The following is a 20559-nucleotide window of genomic DNA, read 5'->3' on the forward strand; positions in this document are numbered from 1 at the left end:
TGCTCCTTGTGAAAGAGCAGAATGCTGTCACTCACAGTGAAGTCAGTCGATTCTGAGAGAGAGAGAGAATTTTAATAAACACAAAAGGTCATAGTTAATGCCAGACCAAATTAGGGGCGTAATTATTAAAGAAAGTCTCAAAAGTGCACCTTTGGTATATGGCTTTTGTGAATTCACAAGACTTTACATTAGTAGGGCAAGAAATTGTACTTCTACAAAATATTTGTGAACTGCATTTTAACATGAGCAAATGTGCATGTGCAGATTTGCTCGTGTGAAAACTTGGATGTTTGAAAGTTCATTTTCCCTCCAACTACTTTTTTCCAAACTCTGAAAAAAGGTTTACGCCTGCCACTCTCACGAGTAAATTTCCAACATTTCTCAGTATGGGAAAGATTAGAGAAGATTTGTTGAAACCCTTTAAAACATGCAAGTTAGTAGGTTTGCACAGATACAAATGGGCATTGTAACCCTTGAACTACTGCTTGCCACCATTATCAGTCCCAGTATGTAGATCTGCGGGAAAGGTGGCAACATAAAATGATTACTAGTATTCAAACACTACTAAGGTATATGCCCTGGCATAATCAGAGAGGCTATATAAGAGCTCTTCTATAATGAGGTTGCTGCCATAATTTGTGGCAGCACTACATGGCACCAAGGGGACAAGTGGATTTTGTTACAGGACAAGTAGATTTATGAAGTAACCTGCCCCATGGACAAGTAGATATTTTAATAAATTCCACACCCCTGTTAATAAGGTAACTCCAATATCATCATATCGGAGAGGTAGGCCTTGCAGAAGTGAAAAACAAAAGGTAAGCATTTTTGACTACCAGGACATGTAAAAATAAAAGGTACAATTCCAACTTTTAAAAACATTGCACCATGCCGTCTGGGTTGGTCAGGGCCAACCCTAGGAGTGACTTATAGGTCTTAAATAGGAAGGTTTGGGTCTGGCAAAATGTTTATCGTGCCAGATCGAAATATTGGTTGAAACTGCACACACAGGCTGCAATGGCAGACCTGAGACATGTTTAAAGGGCTACTTAAGTGGGTGGCACAATCAGTGTTGTAGGTCCGCTGGTAGCATTTATTGTAAAGGCCCTGGGCACAGGTAGCGCCACTGTACCAGGTACTTACAAGTAAATGAAATATGCCAATTATGTACAAGTCAATTCTACCTTGTTTTAAGTAGAGAGCACAAGCACTTTAGCGCTAATTAGCATTGGTAAAGTGTGCATAGTCCTAAGGCCACCAAAAATAAGACAGCAAAACAGGATAGTGGAGGCAAAAAGTTTGAGGAAGACCCCACAGAAAGGACCAGATCCAACAGTGTCTTTCTAGTGATTGTTTTTATATAATGAACAAGGTTTCATCAAATTGATATCTCAGCTTCTCATGAACTGTATCCAAACAAGAAGAATGGTTTCATAGAATGTAAAAGTAAGTGAAAGTTTAGAAGGGCATTATAAGTAATTGTTCATTTTGAAAATGTTCAACAAAGTTCAGACAGAATATATAAACCCGAAAAGAATGTTACAAGACAGAGAAAAATGTCATCCCAGGGACTCCAGACCAAGGATCATACAGAGTCAATCCCCTTCCCTTGCCGATGGCTATTGGAAGGCATACTCAGCCTTTGCTCAGCTTATCTGCTGACTTTCAGATGTAAATGCTGCTGTTTCTCTAGTGAGCATTGATTCCATTTTTCAGAAAAGTATACAGGTGTGAACCTCTACGAAACTCTCTCAAAGTAGGCTCTTTTGGTGCAAAGGTTAGTTAGCTCAATTAGCTGAAAGAAATGAGGAGTTGGGTATATGGATATAATGTTTTTATTTTATTACAATAATAATATATTTGTTATTATTCACTCTTATTATAAACAATGTTGCCACTATCTTGTTCATTTTTTTTAACAATAGTTATAATTCATATTCTGTGCACTAGGCTGGGGTTTTGATTACACCTATTCATGATGAAAGAGGTTTGGGATTCCACTGATTATCCCTGTAATGCTTCACAGTACACATCCTTACCTAGCCTGCACCTCACACAAATTATGCTCAGTAGGTGGCGGGATGGTTGTAGTCCACTGGGTTTTTTGAATCAGGTTGGCACACTGCCTAAGTCATTAGTGCCACTGGGCCTAGTACACCCATATCCTGGCCGTGTTCTGGAAAGAAATCCAGAAAACGTATTATTTTCATTACTGGAAGTTGTATCGGGCCCATAGCATACTGAACGCATGAGCACCCCAATGCCATATCAAGCATTTTCTTCTTGGATTAAAAAAAACAGACAGATTTGCCTTATATTAATGAATAGGTTCGATGAAGGAATTAATGACGGAGTAAACAAAAGAAAGAAGGTCTGTAATGAAAGGTGCGAGCCTTTATTGAGAAATATAGGGCATCGATTTGGACTTAAATCTGTAATATTGTTTGTTTTTGAGGCCAGTAATGTACACAGAGTTCTGCATAATTACATAAGTAAAGTGAGACTTCAATGCATAAAGATATATATTTCAATTCATAATAAATTAATTCAGGACAAGTCTTTTTTTAATGAGTACGTGTTTTACCCTGAACTTAGTATTGAAGTTTGTTTAAATAATTAGGTTGACAACAATTGTATTGCTTTAAAAGTATCAATGTGTGCTGGAATGTCTTTTACAATGATATGAAAGCAATGGCAATAGTGCAAAAAATATCAGAAATTCACATAAATTACGGACTGCGTTTCAAAAATTAGGGAGAGGTTCTGTGAGACGTAAGCAACTTTATAACACAAACTACACTTTTTTATTTTATTTCTCCCCATGCATGGATCTTCTATATTAATATGCAAGACGAGCAGAAAATAATGGCTGCTTATTAGCCATATTTTGCTTTTGATAAGAAATGGAACTTGGTACTTAAGATACAGAAGACAGTTACTGCATGCCCACTGGGTGACTTGATACTGCATGCCCGCTGGGTGACTTGATACTGCATGCCCACTGGGTGACTTGATACTGCATGCTCACTGGGTGACTTGATACTGCATGCTCATGCATAGCCTTGCACCCCTCAGAGCCTCGGCCCCCTAAAGTCCTGCGCCTGGCGCAGCTGCTAAGGCCACAGCCAGGTGCTATCTACCTTACAAATGGTCCGATTCTGTCTGTGGCCACATTAAACGATGTCTCGTCTGATCCTAATATGCCATCATGGGATGTGTCCTTCAACCCTTTAGATCCACCCAATGCTCTGCAGAGCCTTCCACTCTGAAACATTGAGACCCACAAGGATGTCTGGAACAGGAAAATTAGGATCCTTTGAGCAGAGTAGCATCTGTAACCTGCAGCACCCTCTCCCGGCTAGAACTACAGCAGAGGTGCTCAAGACCAAGAAGGACTTCATACAAGTTTCATTTGTGTTGAGGCAACACGGTTGTGGATATGTTCTTTTTATGGACCGAAGCAGCGCGGAGGGCCTTGTGTAACTGCAGCCACTGTAGCTCACACAAGACTGAAAATACTGTTTCTTCATATGATTAATTTGCGAACTGGAAATTAATACTGACCCTTGTTTAAAACACATTCTGATCCTCTCTTGTGCTTGGTGATGTTCTCTAGCATGATACTGCAGTGACGGGATTGGTGGAAATCATGCATATATAGGAACGAAATCTGCCATCCACATTTGGGGACGTAATTTGGCCGAGGATTCACATTGAAGGGAGTGATTAAGGAGGAGGAAAAATACAGACATAAAAAGATCAGTGTATTCTTTTCTAAAAAAGTCTCTCCACCTTTCACTGATAGTTTTACTTTCCCTTTTCTCCTCCTAGCGTTCACTACTGCATTTCTCTTTGTCACTCTGGGCAAGTCAGATACAAAATGAGAGCTAGTGCCCATTACCGCCAACCACACGCACAATATTAAGAAGGACTAGCTCAATTCCAATTATTCATTTAAAACTACCACATCAAACCACCTGCTTCTCCATTTGCTTACACTAGTAGACAATATCTGGGTGCAGACAGCCACCGACTTCAGAAAGTAGCTAATATCAATTCTGGCAAAACGATCTGATAAATTACAGATCGCTGTGCCAACTGGCAGCTTTGGGTGTGCGCAGATGAAGACATGAGCAGTTAGTCACCAGAGCAAACTTCCCTTTTCAGTACAGGAACATAATGTGGTGGCTCGGAAAAAGAGGTCCCAGAACACAAAATACACAGTGTGGTAAATATGTAAAAAAAGAGTAAAGTATGTGGTTTGGAAGTTGTTCGGGTTTTACAAGGGAGGGTGGGAGCCGAATTATGAGGTCCTGCACACTAGCTCCCGAAGAGACAGTGTTTTTAAGGGGGTGTGCAGTTCCTGGCTGGGTGTGGGGGGGCGGGGAGGTCTTTCTTCGTGATGCCCTTACACACCCCGGAGGATGTCATGCTTCATTATAGGACATTTGCTCCTCGTCAGGCCAGCGTTGCAATGCCTGACGGGCTCCCGTAAAAGGGCCTCTTTATCAGAGATCTTTTTGAAGGCCGTTCGGTGCGTACGGGTGTGAGGGCTGGGTAGTGCACAGGAAAGTGAAGTAAAATAGGTCTGGAGCAGTCCTACTTAAGTCAAGTTTAATAGTTTAGGTAGCTCAAGCCTGATTGGGAGTTGTTCGCTCAGAAATGTATTTTTTCTGTAGTGTGAATTTTGTAGCCTAACCTGAAATCTTTTTAATCCAGTAGTACAAATATGTTTCAAGAAAGCTCTAGGTTGGTTTGTAATATCTGCACAATGTTGCAAAAGATTTTGTTCCGCTCTGCGACCTTTTGGCATCTGCAGGAAATATTCCCAATGTGGCAAGTTCTTAGACGGTGAATGCATTATGTTTCCAGTTTTTTTCATTTGTTCTGCAATTCACATGGTTGACCACCATGAATATTCAGGTACTGCAGGCTAATTCTATGTGCAGTCGGTAACTGCAAATTTACTCAAATCTCTTTTCTCCTGACATTTGAGCATTAATATTATTTCAAATTCTCATAATAAAGCAAGTGTCTTTCCGACAACATTTTGATTTGCAATGAAAGAAATATCTGAACAAAAATATGAAATAAAATACTGAACTTTTTAGATTAATGATACAATGGTTGCACAAAGTGCCTACGCACTAATGCTTTGTTAAACTATTTACAACACTATCTGCAGTTATTCCTTACATTGCCTCACTCCCCCATAATATCAATTATGTCATATTTAGAGGTTTTGTTACATGCTCAACATGCAGTCTTAGCACTAACTTAGAAAGTGTCAGAATCTTAAAATATCGATCTTACCAGTCCCATATGGATAGCTCTAGCTCTTGTATTCATGTGATCAACTCTAACCCAATAGGAATACATTAGTACAATCTCAACAGAAAGAAACACACTTGGGGTAGGCAGTCTAGTATGTATGTAGAAGGTTATTTCATTTGCCACGTCATTGAAAAAAACACAGTTCGTTACTTAATGCTTGCCCGAAGAGTGCAGGTTTCCAATATGTCCTGATTCTCAGATAGTTTCTTTGCACTTTGAGAGTTGTGCTCCAGAAGTTTAAACTGTCGTTTCACCAGTTTGTTGACTGTCATCGTTTGCCTTTTTACAATGCCTGATATTAATAGGATTGAATGATGTTTGGTATTCTCTCACTTTTCACAAGTCTTTACTTATGAAATTCAGCCCCAATATGTCTCATAGTAATCATCTCTAGAAGGCTGGGACTCTTCACTAAGCTGACAGAGTGGTACAAAAGAAGCAGAGAGAAGATCTTTCATGATCATGTTTAGATGTTAGAGTTACCACCATATTCATTTGATGGGATATGAATATCTCCGAATCAAAAAAAAAACACAGACTCTTCATTGATTGGGACGGTGTAGGGGAAGTTACCTAGGCAGTAGCACCAAGTGAATCGAATTAGATAGGCTACCTCTATACATACAAGATAACTTATAACTAGGAACCGGTTGGGCGAATACATCTCTTCTATTCAAAAAATGTCTGTCCCAGACTGGATGAAAGGTAGATTTAATACTCCAACATGCTTTTCAGTCACAGTGTGGGTGAGAATCTTCCATGTCGCTACAAGGTTGGTGCTCTTTTACGAAACAAACCAAGGGCTGCATGTAAATCATTGAACAGTGGAAGGGGGTTGAAAAATCCAGGTGGTACCCCACATGCTATTACTTTAGGCATTTGGTCTATTGTCACAAATTCATGACAAAAACTTAGATTAACTGCAGATCCGTACTAGAAAACGCATTGAATTTTAAAGGAATTTCACACTTATGCCCATAAATCACCTTCCAGTGGAAACATCGTCAACAGTGTGGAAAATTTGTCCAGGAAATGTAGTGTCTAGACTTGACTTGTTGGATAGACATAATACATTTTGCCCCAAAACTAGTGCTTTGTTTTGAATTGGTCTTTTTCTTGAACTCTGTATACACATTTTTTTTCTGCACGAGCACCGAGCACATTTGCACAGTTGTAATAATTTGTTATGTACTTTGTTGAGAATTAAAGCAAACTATGTAATACTTGTAAAAGACTTCACATGGAACAATCCACTAGTGACAATTGCAGTATTCGTTGCTTAGATATCAGGGATATGTAATTTGAACTTTCTGAATTCAATGTTAAATTTTCCAAACTTCACAATTGATATTGCTGCTTACAGATAATAAATATCTGGACTGTTTATCAGTCTATACAGGAGCTCCCGTTCTTTTCTGAAGATTCAATAAGGCTGCCTCAACATGCGTTATTAAAATCACTGATTATGGATACAAATATATTTTGTTGCAGTGCTCTAGCAGATGAGTATTAGCAAAGCAGCTTATGAGAGAATAAAAAAACCCAGAATAATATAAAAGTTGCATATAAATGTAAATCTAGAAAACATGAAGAGATATTCTACTGGACATTTCAAAATAGATAGAGAAATACAGAAAGTTTGAACTATTTTCTGAACCATGTGTCTTAATATTAAAAATGTTATTTCAACTGCTGAATAACGTGTAAGGAGTAAGATGAGGACTTTAGATAAACAACGCCCTATGCCATGATGTGATCAAGACAAGACTTACTAAGATGCTAAGTTCAGTGTTAGCTCAACTAACAGCAGCACGTTTTGGAGAACCACTATGCTTTTGTTAGATAGCAAATAGAATGGGCACAGTTAGAACCTGATAAGCACAGACCAATATGTTGAACGAACAAGTTACTGACATAGGTAACACTCTTTATTGTGAATACTCTATCTAACTGCAGATAGCTCACTGTTAAACGCCGCAGTTTCGCGCTGGCTAAGACACATAGAAGCTAGTCAGAACCCACTGTTCCAAACAGAATGAGTATGATACACTTATCTAATAATCTGTGGTCCCCCTCTGGTAGCTTTGACCAAACAGTCAGGCTTATCCTCAGGGCTTGAGAGTAAAGCGCTGGTTTAACACCCCCTCATAACACACTGCGTTCATCACAAAAAGACTCCACATTGTACGTTTAAAAACACTTGTCTTTGTATTACACACACACACACACACTGAAATCAAAACGAGATGCACATATACGCTTTACAGTTATACGCAATTGTCAAACTTCTTTATTGAAATCCCAACACACGCATTGTATATACACTTTACAGTTACATGCAACTGTCAAACTTTCTTATTGCAGGAAGATCAAACAGTCACGAAACTGTGTCTACACCTCGTGACCCATCCCCTCAGTCTTTCAACTCCACCAGCCAATGATACACATAGCTCCTGGTGGCACCCTGTTCACTAGACAATCAGAACCACTTAACACTGATAGAAACGGTCACTTCATTTCATCCAGTTGGATGAGCCCTTCAGGCGTCCAACAGCACCTGCATGAAGGCGGGATCCCTTTCAGGAGAAACCTTTTCCCCTTCAAGAGAAGGTGTGACCTGCTGTAGATCCCCGGCAGTTAACTGCAGACGCCCACAAAGCACAGGAAACCCTTCAGGTCTTGTCACAAGGTTTTTCCAAACAAAGCACCGAGTGGCGTGGGTCCTGGGAGAGGGAGCCAAAGACCTCGAACAGAGGCCGCAATGTCTTCATGCATAGACGTACAGAACTTGCAGGCCCAGGTGCAAGACTTTGCCCTGCTGCTGCAACACAGGGGCCTCCCAAAACGGCAACTTGATCAGATCCTGGCTCAATTTGGAGCCACTAAGATAACTTGGGCCCAATCGTTCCTGATCTTCAGAATTCAGGGCAGAAGAAGCAGAAGCGGAAAGGCATACATGAGTCCTGTGATCCACTCTAAATTGACTTTACCTCTGAGAAAGAGAGTGCCTTCTTGGGAACACAAGTGTGTCAAAGGGTTGACATGGTGTGCTCTCGGTGGTGGTGAAGCGAATCAGCCAGGGTTCTCCCCATAGTAAGAAGACACTTTTAGACACATTCGTGTGCAGATGTCGTTCATGATCTGTGAAGTGTTGCCGACCGGTTTTGTCTGCCATGGGGTTTAAAGTTCCCCACCAGGTAGTGGACCAGCCAGTTCCAGGGCTGCATAATTTCCTGGCACAGAGCCCAGGACCACACCCAGAGCTGCTTTTTGCAATACCACATGGCAGTGGCATTGACAGCGAGGACCTGAACCAGTCTCACCTTGCTAGACAGTAGGAAGGCTTTCAATGACAAGCGAATGGCTCACAATTCCAGCAATTCCGCTGGAGACCAGTGTCCGTTGAGCTCCACCTCTCAGATGACCTCTCCATGCCATCATCAATGACCCTGTCACCATCATCTTTAGTTGCGGCGGGGTAGGGAAAGGTGTCTGCTACTGATCCATTTGTAGTCGAGTTGCCGCCACTGCAGATCTTTTGCAGTACCCTCCAAAGCCAGGATGGAATCCAACAGGTTTCCCTGGCGCTGGGCTCAGAGACGCCAGGTCCCACGGCAGAGCCTGCACATGCCACTTTAAAGTATATAAAAGAAAGTGATGGATGGATTGCTTAAATTAATCTCAGCCACTGGTATTTACTGAGGGCTGCATCTCAGAACATCGATATTTTGTTCATCATGCCACCTCAGTTTGATGCAGCCACAGGCAAATCATACTTGACCCTGCTCCAATGGGAACATTCCAGCCCGACCTGGAACCAAGCTATAACTGGTTGATGAGCCCTAATTAGGGCAACATTGGTCCTGGGTTGCTTGTGTTCCATTTCAGGGAGACCTGGCCTGGCAGTACACTTTTCAGATATATGAATTCAAAATGAAGACTTCCGCACAGGACAGTTCATTGTAGTTGTGATGTACCAGGCAGTAGCGAAGATCTGAAATGCCAATGACACATTGTCTATCAACCTCGAAAAGTCCTCAGGTCCTTTGTCCATACTGTCCCTTCCAGGTAGATATGCATCCATGTGTTAGGATTGAGAATCTGCTCAGAACGGGCAGGGAGAAAAAAATAAAAAGTCTCCAAATGACAGAGCACAGAAAGTAGAGCGAGATAAATTACACAGGGTCAATATGTAGACTGGACCACAGATGGTTTACTCTAGTTTTGCATGGCCAGGCACGTAACCAGAGTATTGTTATCATTAAAGCTTTTCGATTAAGGACTACAGAGCCAATGTCATCAATAACCTTCCCAAACTCAGCTTGAATTACTGTTTAAATAACAGTTTTACAATTTTTGGAATGCAGTAAATATGTCTAAACATCAGCCTGCCATTTTTAAAAAATGCAGTCATTTCAACGTAAAAAAAAACAGATTTTAATTTTAGATAAATAGGCTTGATTTCTTAAACCGAACCTGGCCATTCTGATGAAAAAACATTTTTTTTCCTGAAATATAATACAAGTTTAATCCCCCAAAACAAGCTTGGCATTGTCACCATATGCTCACAAGAACTGGTGTTCGAAATAGGCAGATTCAGTATTTCACACACAATTATCAGCAACAAATAGCAGAAATGTCGATCAAATATACAAATATTCAAAATATATTAGTGCATGCATAAAAACACACACATACAGCAGAAACTGAATCTATTGAGGCCTAGGAGCACAAGGCATAGCAAAGCAGCATGTACAGATGAGAAGATGTGGCTTAGCGACTTGAGTTGCTGCCTCTGGAACCTTGGGACAGAGGTTTGAATCCTGGCCTTGGTGCTAGACTCAACATCGTGTGTTTCTGGGCAAAACACAATCTCCCACTGCCTAAATATCTGTATTTGTGTAATCCCGATTTGATGTACATGATTTTATAAGCCTCCCTCCCGACCCTTCACCTAACACAGCGCTCTGTCCCTTTACGCTATACTAATACACACACAGAACAGGTAGAGGCTGTTATGATTGACAGGTTGCATGCATTACGCCTAGGACCCTGCCTCTACTGCCTCGCTGGGGAAGGCTTCGCCTGTAAGAGCTGGTGAGGCTGCATGCTGTCTGTCCTCTGTGCGCAGGAGGGCCTGGGCTCAGCAGCCCTCGGCCACCTTCAGTGCCCATAAGCCAGTGAGTAATTAGATAAAGTCCAGGCCTGATAGTCCAGACCCTCTGCTTAGCGAATCCCTCTCTGAGGCCGGTAGGAATGATGGACCGCCACCCGCCTTACCACAGTGGGGCAGCCACCGTTGAACTCCCACATACATTTTATGATGGAAGTTCGTGTCCATTTTCAAGAAATATCACAGACTAGGACACACCATTTTATCCGGAATTCTCACATTAAGTTAACATGATGATGTACTCGAATTAGTGTTTCGTGGAACTTCAATGTAAGTAAATAACAGCTGGATGCAATAAAACATATGCCATGCGTGACGTACACTCATGCCAATTACCTTCATAGAAGCGAATCTTGTCCCGCAGAATTACCATGCCTTTTGTGAGGAGCTGGTTCTGGAAGAGGAAAGGACACGTAAACCTCAAGTTTCCTTTAACACTAAATCACTGTAATTGCTAACAGGCGCTCTTCTCTGCAGGATTCCTCTGCCTACCTGCCTACTGTTGACATGCTTTTCTATCTACATCATTTTGTGTTTCTAACTCAAAGTGCAAAACATACGCATAGTTTAGCAGTGCGTGGGTGTAAATCTCTGAAGTGAAGACCAAAATATTTTGACTTTTTTAAGTAAACGTTTTGCAATTACCCATCAAAGTCAAGACTGAGATTGCAGCATTGGGTAAAAAAACAAACGACTTGTGTAAAGGCAACAGCGACAACACGTAATATTAATACAGTTAAATATCGGGTAGGTATAAACCATTCACAACTGGTACCTGTATCCAACAATGCCATCAAGGCAACAGGTGACAAGAAAATATACTACTAGGCACTGGACAACGAGTTGTAAATGTCACCCAGTGCTTCAGGTGGCTTTGCTGGCCAGTAAGACAGATACCTCGTTATAACATGTTTTTTTATTACAGGTTTAGTTTGGTTAAATTGGCACTGAAAAAAGATGCATATTAGTTTCAAGCTGAAAATTGAGTACTGAAAACAAAAAACAATAAGTGAACCATTGTTCTATATTGCTGGGTTCTGGGTGCGGTTTGGGGAGAATAGAAAACCAAATATGTTAATGTATTTATTCAGACTGAGGTTTTAATGTAGCAGCTGTTTCCCATATAGAAATCTCCCTGTATGCGCACAAGATGGGGTTATTCGTCTGCTTTCTGCAATATCTGACAACAAAGGAAAGTGGACTGTAGATTAAAGGTTCATGTTTTGTTTAGTGTTTGTGAAGGAATGTTCACTATACAAGAGCCATATTTATATAGCGAAATGTCAGATTAGTTGGCGACAAGGGACTCACACTAAGGGACTATGGAATAACCTACGTTTTTAGGTCACCCTGTTTAATTAGTTAATGGGAACACCTTTTAATTGCAGAGCTTAGAATCAAGAAAAGAGTAAAAAAAAAAAAAAAAAAAAAATCAAGAAATGATGCTGTATCCGGAAATTAGAGAACATATTCATGGTTTTTGGCATCATGCTCATGTAATGAGTCCCGAAACCACGAGCCTTTTCGGAAGAACAGCGAGACTTGCAACATTCGCCCAGACACATGCACACTCACTCATATGCATTGCATATATGTCCTACGGAGTTCTGTTATAACATCCAAATAATGTCTCGACTAGGACTCCCTTACATTGGGCATGTTCTGATAAAAGTAGACATAAACGCCACGTCTGACATTACACAACTTGAAGTTAGAGCTGTCTCATTCTTTTAAAGCCGGGGCTTGTGGTGTTTCTCTTTCAGAGACAGCTGCAGGAACTCACAGTGGTGAGCGTGGGATGAGTCTGGTGGCCTCACTTAAGTTACTGGACTAGTGTTTTTACAGAAAGGAGTGCTCAGCACGGGTAATAACGTTCAATATCTGGAACAGCAATAATGTATGCGGTTCTCTTTTGTTAGTAAATGAAGTTCTAAACGTCCGATCTTACAATAGAACTGGAAGTATTGTGACTTTGTTGTACATTTAAATCTGTCATTTCTAGGAATGAAACCGTGTCCATGGATTTTGCCTGATGAGCATATTTACTACCCTGGTGCGAGAGATGAAAGAGTAGCCTGCGTGCACACATTCAAAAAATAAATGTTACGATATGAAATGTAATTTGACCATGATTTTGATTTGATTCTTGGGTTTTATAGAGCACTCTAATGCTCTAAGGCATCTTGGCGCTAACCAGTGATCAAAGTGGAGCACACTTACTTGCCATAGAGGCAAGTTAAAACGTTTTGGGGGAACATCAAAGAGCGGGGGCTGATCATGCAATTGTAGAGCAGTGCTTCTAATAAAACTTTTACCTCCTCAAGAGACCAGCTTAAGGGGAGGAACAACACATTTTTTTTGTAGCGCTGATTGAAGGGATCTGCTTTGTATACTAAATGAAATTATTTTTCAAATAGTCAGGGCCTATTCCAGCGAAGGCTTTAAAAGCTATGCAAAGTGCTTTAAAAATGTCTCTCTTCTGTGTAGAGAGTCAATAAAGCTCATTCAGGGCCTGGGTTGCAGAATGGCATTTGAATATGAAAAGCAATAACTCTATGGGCTTCAGGAGGAATGGTGAGCATTTCTACAAACTGAATGTGGGGGATGGAAGGAGGAGCTCTCTCCCACTCATATGTTTTTTTTTTGAACCACTGTATTCAATACTGAGATAACATCCTGTTTTCAGTAAATTTCTATGTTTTTTTCTAACATATGTTAAGATATTATTACCAAACCTAACTATAATGCCACTTTAATCTTTGTTTTTCAGTGAATTTCTGGTGATAATTGATTATATACTTTTTTCCTGACCTCAACTTTTATTTACAACTCTCATCTCGCTCAGCTGTGCACAGCAGGGTTGGCCACAAGGACTGCCTTGGCACCGGATTATTATCCTAATCAGCTTTTGTTTGTTTCTGTACCATTGTCAAATTGGTGTTTTTTGCACAGCCGGTGGCGTGAGTTATGGTGTATGATGCTAACCATAAAAGGAGAATTTAAGTGATTTGCCAAATCTGAGTGAGAACCATAACTCAGATTTTAAATGTGTTTTATTCACAATTGTAATTTTTTAATGATATACTTCATTTTTAATGCTGCTGCACACACAAAGGCAGTGCCTAGCAGGGGTTATCCTCAGAGCCTGGCCTATTGCTAGGCCCTGCACCCAACCCACACTGAGCATGGTGCTGTTGACTCCAGGGCCTGGGCAGCAGCCAGGAGCTGTGCTGTGCGCCCAACCAACCATCTCTGCCCAATCCACACTACACATGTAATTTAACCATGAGCAGCAGGGGCTGCCCATAATGCCTGGCTGCCATGGCCTAATATCTCAGGCCTTAGGCACATAAACAACACTCAATAACTAATTGACAGCCACTCCTAAAAATTGTTAATTTTTTATGCACACACTACTCAACTGAATACATTAGTTCACAAATATGCCCTAGGTGGCAGACAGAAATACAAATGGCAATAGACTACAGCAGTTGCTGCTCCTGCATGGGCCGATTCCTACAATCACAAAAACCCCTCACCTCGTCGAATGCTGTATAATTGGGTACCATTTTCAAATCTAAGAAACGTGGCATTGTCAGCACGTCATCACACTCAATTCAATGATCTTTATTTCGATTTAAAAAAACATAAAAGATTTTACATTTAGTTAATGCACTTCACAATGGAAAAACATCATGTCATGACCAAAAATAAATTAAAAAAAGGGACTTCGCCAGACAAATACGCAATTATTGGGAATCAATATCCCAATACAAGACCTTTCTTAAACATTAAAAAGAACAATAAATATACATAAAATTTCACAATTTGATCAATCGGTTAATAAAATAGCGCAGAGGAGCATTTAATTTCGGACATTCATAAGATGAATTCATACTTTATCATTTAAGAGGTCTAATTTATTAAAAATCTATTAAAATATGCGTAGTTCATAGCATACACCTAATATAATATATAGGGGAACACATTTCCTCTAGTGCAATGCCAAACTAGTATAAACCTAGTTATGAATTCCATATGTACATAAGGTACACACATAGTCTAAAGTTTCAACCCTACTCTTTTTCTTATTAAACTTACGCCAAACAGGTATCTGCCAACACTAAAAACCACTGTTTGTGTGGTATCTGTTTGCAATATTCTTTCCGCCTCATGGCAGGATCTAGTGCCCAGAAGCCGGAAAATGGGTTTAATCCATTTCCTCCTACACTGTATATAAGCTGGACAGAAGAATAGTAGATGTAATTTATTTTCTATTGCACCTGTGTGGCATAAAACACAACATCCCCATTTACATCCCCATCGGTATGGACCCATTTTACTGTATTTGCATTTATCTGTAAAATACCATAGCGAAATTTCAAATATAAAGTATTAGACAACTGTGGTTGTATTTCATCCAAAAATGATTCAAAGTTCCAGTTTGGTTTCAGTAAGAGGAACCGTGTAGATAATGTACCTAAGTTTTGAATAATGGGACAGTGTATATCTTGATTAAAAGCCCAAAAGGTTTGCTTTAACAACTTTTTTGAAGCCATGGACAATCCAAGAGGGTCCTCACAAAAATGCTTTAAGTCCTAGTTTATGGAACCAATCATGGATATGTTTTAACCATGGCAACCCAGTATCATTTTTGAGTCAAAGGATTTCCTCTAACCACTAACAACAGCGAGTTCGTCTGTAGACAACAGACGGACCCAGAAAAATAGTGGCTGTAAAATTACCTGATCATCAGTGCAGCGTACATTTAGGTCCATTACTATTGGTATTAGCGGTGTGCGCACAGGAAGACTTAATAATTTTCTAAAAAACGTATTTTCGTCCGCCATAAAAGTATTAATAATCGTGGGGCCCCACAGTTCTGCCTAGTAAAAGGATGCCGATTGCGCCCTATATTTATACACCTCGAGGGAAGGAGATACTGCTTTGGACAAACTATTCTCTTGTTTTCTTATTATTGGCAGAGAGTTTTGGAGTAAAATAGTTAAAATTAAGCACATATTCTATCTTCTCATTATTGACAGTTAATTTAAAAAAAAAGATTTATGTGGGTTAACTGCCATATATTTTGTTTTGGTAGAATTTATTTCCAGGCCCTTAGCTTCGCAGTATGTCCCAAAGGTGTTGAATAAACTTTGCAAACCGTTGGGGGTTTGGGATATTAAAATTGTATCATCAGCGAATAAAAGTGCTGGTACTGGCACCCTTCCTAATTTGGGAGAATCATGTTCGCAGCCCAAAAGTTGTTCAGGAATATCATTAACATACAACGAAAATAGGGTGGGGGCCAGCACACACCCCTGCCTTACACCCCCTTTTTCATGAATAGGATCAGTGAGTTCACCCATTGGACCCCATCTAATCCTTGCAAAGTTATCCTCATGTAGTCTTATTATGTGCAAGAGGATTTCCCCTGGAACCCCCGGATCTTTCAATGATTTCCAAAGGAGGTTTCTGGGGATAAGATCAAAGGCTGCCTTGAAGTCCACAAAGGCAATATATAGATGACCTTTCCTGAATATAGTATATTTCCAAATTATGCAAAGAAATCCAAAAACCTGGTCAATTGTGCTAGTTTTAGCTCTAAAACCTGCCTGATATTTTGATAAAATACTATGTTTCTCAACCCAATCATTCAATTTCTTTAAACTTTGCCGTGCATATAACTTCTGTAAAACATCAATTAAACTAATCGCTTGACAGTGCGAAGGGTTACCCTTTTTAAAAATGGTTGCAATCTCAGCCCCTTTCAATGTTTCCGGTATAGGTGCGCCTGTGGCGACCAATTTGCATAAAAGATTGATATAAGGGCCCAAACCTCTTTATCATGTCTCCATAGATCTCCTGATATCCAGGTGCCTTCTCCTGGTTTTACTGCGTTTATTGCTGCCATTGTTTTATCCAAACTAAAATATAATGAAGCACTATGTTATAACGAAGTAATAGAGCAGACATCACTTGTAGAAGGTATAAGATGATTTATTCATGTAGTGATCTATAGGTATATAGTTACAAGAAGATCCTTATTAATAACTAGTAATCTCTGGTAGTACTTAGAAATGCCCCACCAGGAGCAAGGTCCTCTCTGCTCAGCCCATTACACCAACTGATTCCCAGCTAGATACAAACCAACTCCAACATTCTAAGTGACCTCACTACAGACTGAGCAGACAGGCAGAGAACCACAGTGGGGAGACTGAAATAGTAATTAGTATATTACAACACACTACTTCAAGATGTTTCATAATCCTGTGGATTATATTCGATATCACTAATGGATGTAAAATAGAGGGGGGAAAAATGGCTTACACAAGTATTTACATCTAAAAAAAGGTATTTGCTACATCTCCCCTTTTTATTACCTTTAGATCTCAAGTGCCAAAAAGCTGATTGGTCATCTGTTTTGGCAGCAATAATTAATTCAGTCCAGATATTATCTTCCCAGATTTTTTTAGCTTGGGTTAATAATCTCTTATACTGGGTCCTTTTTTCCCTTAGGATCACTATATCTTTGGCTTTCATTGCCTGGATGAGTTTCTTATTTGCCTCACGGCATTCTTTATTGTACCATGGGTTGTCCAATGTGTTTACCTGCGTTGCCCCCTTTTTTCGTCCTTTCGGGATCTTGCCCAATGTAGGCATTAGATCTTCTACCAATCTATGGTGTATTTCCATAATTGGAATCTCTGTTACAGGTAGATCTATATACAGGGAAACGATCTCTACAAAAGTGTCATAGATCTTTTTAATAGCCATTTAATTTCCCCATATCGAGGGCTACTTAAGGGCTCTACTACGATTGTTGGTTAATAATGGCTCATTAACACTACTGCTAGTGTCTCCAACCCTCAAGGTGGCTAACTGAAAGAGGTGGGCAGCAAGTGTCAGACATAAGGGATAATGATCACTCTCAGATCTATCCTCAATTACTAAGTCATATACCATTGACCACAAGGGAATAGATAGCAATATATAGTCTATGCAGCTTTTAGAATTGCCCCTACTAAATGTGGGGACATTTGGGCTGTCAGAAGGCAATTGTCCATTACAGGCCCGTAGGCCGTGACCTGAAACTAATCTTGTTAGCTGCGCAACAGCAGATGTACAGGATACTACTGGACTACTGTCTAGTAATGGGATGTCATTGGCCGTATCCTCTTCCTCGAAAATCTTTTCAAATCCAACAACAGGTTCGAATTTGCGGTTGAAGTCACCCCCCACAATTATCAGAGCCCTTTGTTTAACTAAGGTTAAACATTGATCTAAATATTCAATAACCTCAGATTCCTTACTTGCTAAATTTGGTCTACAATATATATTTATTATGTAGACTTCCCTTATATCAGGTGCTAAAAACTTTATTCTCAACATATCCTGACATGGGAAATTATCTGCTTTCTGTCGACACCTAGGGTGATTTTTCCCCAAATAGCAAGACCTCCTGAGGCCCACAATCTAACTGAAGGAATAGCAGCAGCACTAAATGTTTTAAAGCCTACTTTGTGGGGGGTTTCCAAAGCCCATTTTTCTTGTAATAAAATTATTTCGCTTTGTTCAATATATTCCTGCCATACTACATCCCTTTGGTTTCTTTTGAGCCCTGCAATATTCCACAAAGTCAGTCTTATCTCAGTTTGGCATTCTCCCATATTTTGTTCATTATCTATTTCTTCTACTTCATTTCCTAATCTTGGCATTTCCTCACAGTCATTGACCAAGTTACAAATAAAATTATTGTTTGGGTTATCCCTCTCACTGTTTTGAATTAAGGAACCCAGCTCAACGCCCACACCATTCAGCACACTCAAAAAAAGATTAAATATATTATTAGCAGTCAATGTAAATATCATTCAGGTGTGTGAAAATAGCATAATTTTCCTAAAGTAATACCTATGAAAAGCAACAAACCACTATTATCCTTAGCTGTGTCAATAAATCCTTTCATATTCCAATACCCTGTGCATGAGTCTTTTCTACCTTTACAAGAGCTGCTAAACAGTCTTGGACTCCACAACAAGGGTTTTTACAAAATAGAGCGACAACTAAAATGCAAGCTCCAAGAAAATTTGCTGTAAAGGGAACAAATAACTCTCCTAGGGTCATATATAGGAGACTCCGGGAGATATAGGGTGCCACCAAATACTTTCAATTCACCATTAAGGGGTCTTAGAGGGCTCATCACGCTTCTGGGTGCCACCGTAGTCATAAAAAAATTCTCATGGTGCCCCTGCTCTCCACTTACAAAATTAGCAAATTGGGCAGCCACAGTGCCTGATGGGGTGCCTTTTTTTGCCTTTGGGCATCTTAAGTTAAATAATTGCAGCCTCGCACTGCAGTACATTTATGCATTTGTATATAACGCTTGCAGAGAGTGTGGCAGAATAATTTTAACCCTGGGGACAAAGCTAGTCATAAACAGGCCCTGAAAGATCATTATAAGAAAATCCGCAAGGGGAAGAAACAGTTTTTCGCTTCCAAAATTGAGGCCGCAGGGAACAAAAGCAAGGAAATCTTTAATATTGTGAAAGATTTCGCCTCCCCTAGTATGGTGGAAAGGCCGTTTATGCCCACGAATGAGTGGATCAGTCTTCTGGCGGGGCACTTTCACATTAAATCAGAAATATTTAAAACTCTTGGAGACTACGCCTTTGGCGAATGAAGTAATCATAGTGCCAGGATCCACGGCTAACCTGGAAGCAGGCTCTGGCCTCATCCAGTTTCCTCCGGTCTCCTTGGAGAAATCACTGGAGATAATGAAAACTCTTAAGTCAGGCTCCCCTACAGATTCCTGCCCAGCCAAGGCACTGTTCTCTATAGCTGGGATTATTAATCCAGCGGTCAACCCGATTTTTAATACTTCTTTGCTCAAAGGTCAGGTTCCGGATAGATGGAAAATCCTCTACTTAAGAAGCCTGCTGTTGATCCTGCGCTGGCCTCAAACTATAGGCCAATATCTCTACTGCCCTTCTTTTCCAAAGTTTTGGGAAAATGTGTGAATTTCATTTCACTGCAGCTGCTGGCCGCCTCCCGCCCTCCCAGAGTATTTAATTAGGCTGACAGCGCAGCGTGCTGACTCTACAAGTGTCTCTCCCCTGAGGCGGAAGCCGGGGGCTCTGTTTGCTCATTTTTAAAACATTTCGTTTTTAACTTGTATTTTAATTATTACATATTGTGCATTGCCTAGTTGACTTGAGAACTATATTGCACATCCTTATGCCCCCTCGAACCCCGATTCCCAGCGCACATTACCACCTTGTGACGCTCGGGGAGAAAGGGTTATAGCGGCCATCTTGGGTGAGGGAAGGGTGGCGCTGGAGCTGCTGGTCGCCTCCCGCCCTCCCAGAGTATTTAATTAGGCTGACAGCGCAGCGCGCTGACTCTACAAGTGTCTCTCCCCTGAGGCGGAAGCCGGAGGCTCTGTTTGCTCATTTTTAAAACATTTCGTTTTTAACTTGTATTTTAATTATTACATATTGTACATTGCCTAGTTGACTTGAGAACTATATTGCACATCCTTATGCCCCCTCGAACCCCGATTCCCAGCGCACATTACTACCTCGTGACGCTCGGGGAGAAAGGGTTATAGTGGCCATCTTGGGTGAGGGAAGGGTGGCGCTGCAGCTGCTGGCCGCCTCACGCCCTCCTCAAACCGGATATAAGGACATGGCAAGCCCATCTGCGCCCGTCCGCGCCCGACCGGGCCCAGGGGCTACCCCCCTTGGTCTTTTTGTGGGAGATAGGAGGTCATATAACTCGAGCCTCCTACATCAGCTTCGCCCACCCATGTCACCTAGTTGCTGTCATTCTATACATCCACTGGAGATGCCCCGCCTCTGCCCGCACTGCAAGTCGGAGCTAATTATTAAAACCACCAAGTCCGAGGTAAAGGCCTACTCCATGTTTCTGCTTAATTGCAGGTCTCTCCTTAGGCACAGTTTAGAAATCTCCTTGTTGTTAGAAGAACATACACCTGATGCGATCTTCCTGACCGAAACTTGGTTGAGTCAAGATTCTCAGCCGGAACTGGTGCA

General features: G+C 40.8%; 1 protein-coding gene across 3 annotated transcripts in view; it reads right to left on the bottom strand.

Moving 5' to 3' along the window:
* The window catches only part of PRR5 (proline rich 5), a 621995-nt gene that overhangs the window by 126492 nt on the left and 474944 nt on the right, over nt 1-20559 (bottom strand). For all 3 annotated transcript variants that reach the window (XM_078673851.1, XM_078673850.1, XM_078673849.1), the window contains one exon: nt 10844-10901. In XM_078673851.1, the coding sequence (XP_078529977.1) occupies nt 10844-10901 (58 nt within the window). The remainder of the gene's footprint in view (nt 1-10843; nt 10902-20559) is intronic.

The sequence above is a fragment of the Lissotriton helveticus genome, chromosome 1_1, assembly GCF_964261635.1.
Source record: "Lissotriton helveticus chromosome 1_1, aLisHel1.1, whole genome shotgun sequence".
Lineage (NCBI taxonomy): Eukaryota > Metazoa > Chordata > Amphibia > Caudata > Salamandridae > Lissotriton > Lissotriton helveticus.